At 33.7% G+C, this 4930-nt stretch overlaps 1 protein-coding gene and 1 non-coding gene across 9 annotated transcripts; both read right to left on the reverse strand.

Annotated features, from left to right (window-relative positions):
• On the reverse strand, positions 1-73 carry TRNAA-UGC (transfer RNA alanine (anticodon UGC)). Its single transcript has one exon. It is a non-coding gene; the product is annotated as a tRNA-Ala (tRNA).
• Positions 74-849: 776 nt separating this feature from the next.
• On the reverse strand, positions 850-3526 carry LOC107962388 (uncharacterized). Of its 8 annotated transcripts, none has more exons than XM_041074489.1 (7): positions 3193-3419; positions 2443-2569; positions 2281-2363; positions 2057-2120; positions 1821-1938; positions 1514-1668; positions 850-1078 (listed from the first exon to the last, which is right to left on the reverse strand). In XM_041074489.1, the coding sequence occupies exons 2-7, from the start codon at positions 2500-2502 to the stop codon at positions 989-991; spliced, it is 570 nt and encodes a 189-aa protein (XP_040930423.1). In that variant the 5' UTR covers positions 2503-2569; positions 3193-3419; the 3' UTR covers positions 850-988. The 8 variants fall into 8 exon arrangements, with proteins under 8 accessions (XP_040930423.1, XP_040930425.1, XP_040930426.1 ...); XM_041074491.1 differs by lacking the exon at positions 3193-3419 and adding an exon at positions 2931-3172 and having other exon boundaries at positions 2281-2357; positions 2443-2551; XM_041074492.1 differs by lacking the exon at positions 3193-3419 and adding an exon at positions 2931-3172 and having other exon boundaries at positions 2281-2357; positions 2443-2556.
• Positions 3527-4930: the final 1404 nt, after the last annotated feature.

Consider the following 4930-nt stretch of genomic DNA (forward strand, 5'->3'; position numbering starts at 1 on the left):
TGGAAGTGCGGGGAATTGAACCCCGCGCCTCTCGCATGCAAAGCGAGCGCTCTACCATATGAGCTACACTCCCGATTGGAATCATTGAAAACGTATATTAGATTTTGATATGTACTAAAAAGATACTCGCTAGTTTAATATTATTACTGCATATATTTCAGACTCCCATTCCAAATAAATAGGAATAATGTTTTTAATTTTATAAGGAGATTTATTGTGTTTCTTAAAATAATGATAAATTTAATCTTGAAATTCTTCATTCTTTTTGAATTACTCGTTTTCAATGTATGGATATAAACATACAACTTTTGATTAGATTTGTATTAGATACATACTATATCAAACACTTACACCTAAATATAAGTATATTTACTTACTAATTTCAAAATAATACTATTAATTTAAAATTATTGAAAATAACAATTAGGTCCCTCATCATCTACTAAAACTTTTCATTTTCCCATTTAATATATAAAGAATTTTTCTTTACAGTTGTCTATTCATTATTTTCTTCTTCTTCCATTTGTTTTTCTTTTCTGTTACCTTTTTGTCGAATAACTAAAAATAGTTTTGCTTTTTTATCGAACACTGGAGTTAAGTAGGATGTAAATATCTGTCCTACTTTAACCAGTGATCATTCGATCTTCGCTTTGGGCATGAAATAGCTTTAAAATCAGTGACCAGTATTTATTTCTTAACGGACCTATAGAATATAGAGAATTAGTCATTAAGCTCGCTTTGATGGATACATTGTGAAACCAATAAAAGATATTAAGACTTTGTTTAAATTTTTCTGTACAAGTCAATTGATGAAGCCCAAGTAAGAAATCAAAGTTTGTCATTTCTAAATTTAAGGAATCCTCGAAGATGGATGATGTTTTATTAATGGAAAGTGGCATCCTATATTTACATTCACAAGACAATTTGTTAGTAATTGTAACTTTCACCTTATATTTACAACTTACTGTTACAAAATCTGTAAATGATTCTACTTTTTACTTGAACCATTTGGAACTAAAACATCAGATTCAGAAACCACCTTGCAGCCTGTCTGCAAAGCCGATAGCCAGGTGTCCACCTACCAAAACACAGAAAATAATAAAACTCAAATTTGATCAATGCAAAATTTACATGGACACAGTGAAATTATATGATTTTCTTCAACCTTACTATATATGCTTAGAGATGTATATATAGATGATAGAATTCGAATCTCAACTTATTAGCTGTCTGTGCATAACGGTGATTATATGTACTAACCAAATAGACAAAGTCTTGAGTTGACCTTGCTATATAGAGAGAAAATTAAACATATTACACTCAGTAACATAGCTTAGCTTCATCTTAATAAATTGCAAATAAGAAAATGAAGAATTGACCTCAACTTACACAGGCTCAGAACTCAGCAGCAAGCATACTTTACAAAAATAACATGAAGCAATAACGTTTATGAGTTTAGAACAGCACATTGTACTCTGTTCATATATATGCATATTAAGGACACATTGTTTACCTGTATTTGAGAAACATGTGAACATTCATAGCGCAGTCCTTGGCGAGTTAAGATATAAAAGGAATATCGTGTTCCTTCATCTTCTCTCGTAAAACATGGCAAGGAACCTACTTCCACCACATCGGATAGTAGGGTGGAATCCTGAGGGCTCAAATCTGCAGATTGTAAATTAAGAAGTTGATTATCAAGTCATGTTTATAATTAATATACCAACCTGTTTCACGTATCCTTCAATCTTACTAGTTTAATTATTGCTTTTTCCAAGTTTAGCTCCATTTGAAACTTAATTCATCAAAAAGTTAATTACCTGTGGAGAGTAAATAGAAGAATATACATTGGCCGTGAAGAACAATGAATCGAGGAAGCCAATCGTTGACTTTGGTATCATCGATAGGAGCAGGTTCTCCGGGTAAAGCTGTCCATCTCTGAGAATTAAAGATATGTAGGAAGATCATTAACCAGAAGAGTAACAGTAACGCAAGAACAAAGAGCTGGATGCAGGATAAACTTGATACAAAGATAGCAAAATTGGAAAATGCATACGGTTCGAATGTACAAATAGCCAGAAAGTCGAGCCGATCGCAAAATCCCCTCGATATGTTCCAACCTGCAATGACACAGAAACATCATCACATGCAGAAGTATTGTATCCAAATCTGAATATTGCGTAGGAATGTTATTTGCTAGACCTCAAGAACAAAAGGTTCATATATAGCTGACCAAAATATACATAATGGTTCAAAGGACAAGATTCAGCTCTCCTTTACCGAGCTTTCATGTGAGCTTCTCTCTCTTCTATATCAGCGAGTTCCGATCTAAGTGATTCCAACTCTGCAGCCGTCAACTGAACCTGAAAATGGAGGTGACTAAGGGATGCATGATAATCAATGACAACCAAATGGGAAATTCAAAGAGGCTGTTGAATGAACCTTTTGCTGACCATTAGCACCAGTCCAAGGCAGCCCCCGCAAACTGAACAGATTCAACATGAATGCACCACTTCTCAATCTTTGCCGAGACTATAAACTGCTACGGGACCTATCCTAAAGCGGAACCCTTCAATATTGAGATAACATGTATATCACAAGAATAATCAATCACTCATGCTTCCTAGATTTAGAATTAAAATCTCATAAATCTACTGTGTCATATAATTCGTATCTAGCCCACTTACAGGGACAAGGTTTTCATGAACCGGGAACAATTAAACCATTGAATTTTCAAATTTTTTTACATCAAAGTGAATCAATTAACCCCTAATTAACAGCTCAAACTATTACAAAAAGAGAACAAATTATGCCCCATAATCGAAAGCTAAAACAACAAACTAAAAGCAAAGCAAGAAAAATAATAAAACCAAACTCCCATTAACCAAAGTAAATAAGGTAAAAAAAAAAAAAGGTTCTGCAGAGCTTACAGAAGTTGATCTCTTTTTGTATAGGCAGCAGGAGCAGAAAAAGAAAGAATAAGTTTGAAAGAAACAGATAATGATTTGGTTATAGAAAAAGAATTTCTAACAAAAGATGAAGAGATAATTTTTCTCTTATCACTGTTGTGTTAACGGGAAGTGTTTTGACTTTCCTCAAACTTGTACGTAACCATGACCGGTGGGTAGAGTCGTTCCTGTATGATCGTATTGTTTAATGTTAAAAGACCATTATACACCCATCTTCTCTTACTTTTTTCCCTTCGGCTCATGGAGTGAAAGAAAAGGCTTGATAATCTGCATTACCAACGCTGCCCCTGTTGATCCTTTGATCAATGCTAGATGCTTGATTGAGTCAAACAATTCCTTGAGCCCAATCTCTGATCCATCATTTATCTCTTCGCATCCACTGCCTAATACAATTGCTACCATACCGACAATTTTGATTTATGCGTATGCTGTTTACTCTAAGTGATAAATAGGTAAATAGAAATTCTAAAGGGAAAGTAAGTCCGAGTAGTTCCTTACTTTCGCCTTAGTGCCTTGGTGATCTAATCAAGAGATTACCCAAAATTGATTTCAGGTAACAACCTCCACGTGAATATCTTGATAGTCAAGGACAAAGCTAATAATTGTAGTACATAACTAGAGGCGCTGAGGAATATACATCAGTGGCAATTGTGCTTTCTAAGAACTTATCCTAAAGCTGGAGATGGATTTGAGTAATTGATTCTAAATTCAAGTTAAATTGACATAAATTACTAATTTATGAATTGAGGTTGAATAAGTGAGGTTAATTTGTAATCGTTCCTTTTACTTGCATTCATTTCGTACACTCTTTATATTTATTTTCTTTATTAATTGTTAACCTATATTAGTTAGTGACTCAAGTCAATTGGTTGAAGCCACTTGAACATTTTTTTATGGGTTTTGAAATTACCTCGGTTTGCACTTGTTTCGAGTTATTGTATAACATGTTTGCAACTGATCTAAACTTCTTCCAATCTTGCATACATGTTGCCATCTAGGTAATTGTTCCATAAACTCTTGTATCATTTGATTAGATGTTCCTTGTATTTCTCCATTTTTGATCATTCATCAAATTGTAACAATGGGATCTTATATATTTGGACTCAAAGAGATTTTTTATTCTTCTTTTTACCTACCTTAAAAGATGAAGTAGCAACCATGTATTTAGATTTAACAAAAACTGAAGGAGATATAAGTTTCTTAACAGTGTAATCAAGTCCATTATGGCCAGGTTTGAATATTTCAACAATTGAAATCTCATCATTTTGGCTTTCATATTTTATGAGAATGGCTTTGGCATCATTTGACTCTTGTTGTAACGCCTATTGCCCGAACTGATCGCCAGGTCTGAGCTATAAAATGTTATACTAGTTACCGAAGCAACTACAAACAATTTATAATTCAATTCACGCCATTAACATTCAATTATAGGCAATTTGAGTATATAAAATAATATACATACGTTTCTAGGTCTTATATGAGCTTTCGAAAGTTATAATGCTAACTCGAGATCAAATTAGGACAAAACTGTAACATTTTCAGAACTTCAAGTTGATGTCGCGATGTCAGGGGTTCCTTGTTGCAATGCAACATACTGACTAGGTCTCGTCCCAGCGACAAATACTCGACGTTGCATCATAGCATGGTAACTTGATCTCGTCGCGACGTGACAAACTATTTCTGCAATTTCTAATGAAACTGCAACTTGCGATTTCCAATTTAACTACTTTACACATTCATACTATAATTTCAAACAAAACATACAATCTTTATAAATCAAATATGAACAAACAACTTGATCAATAATGTACCAAAGTCACTGTAACACCCCTAATCCGTCTCCGTTGTCGAATTAGGGTTACAGAACATTACTGAAAATCGAAAACATTTAAACATCATAACATCCAATAATTTAAATGTATCACATGTAACACCCCCTAAGCCTTATCTATCCCCCGAAT

Source organism: Gossypium hirsutum, chromosome A08 (assembly GCF_007990345.1).
Source record: "Gossypium hirsutum isolate 1008001.06 chromosome A08, Gossypium_hirsutum_v2.1, whole genome shotgun sequence".
In the NCBI taxonomy this organism is placed as follows: Eukaryota; Viridiplantae; Streptophyta; class Magnoliopsida; order Malvales; family Malvaceae; genus Gossypium; species Gossypium hirsutum.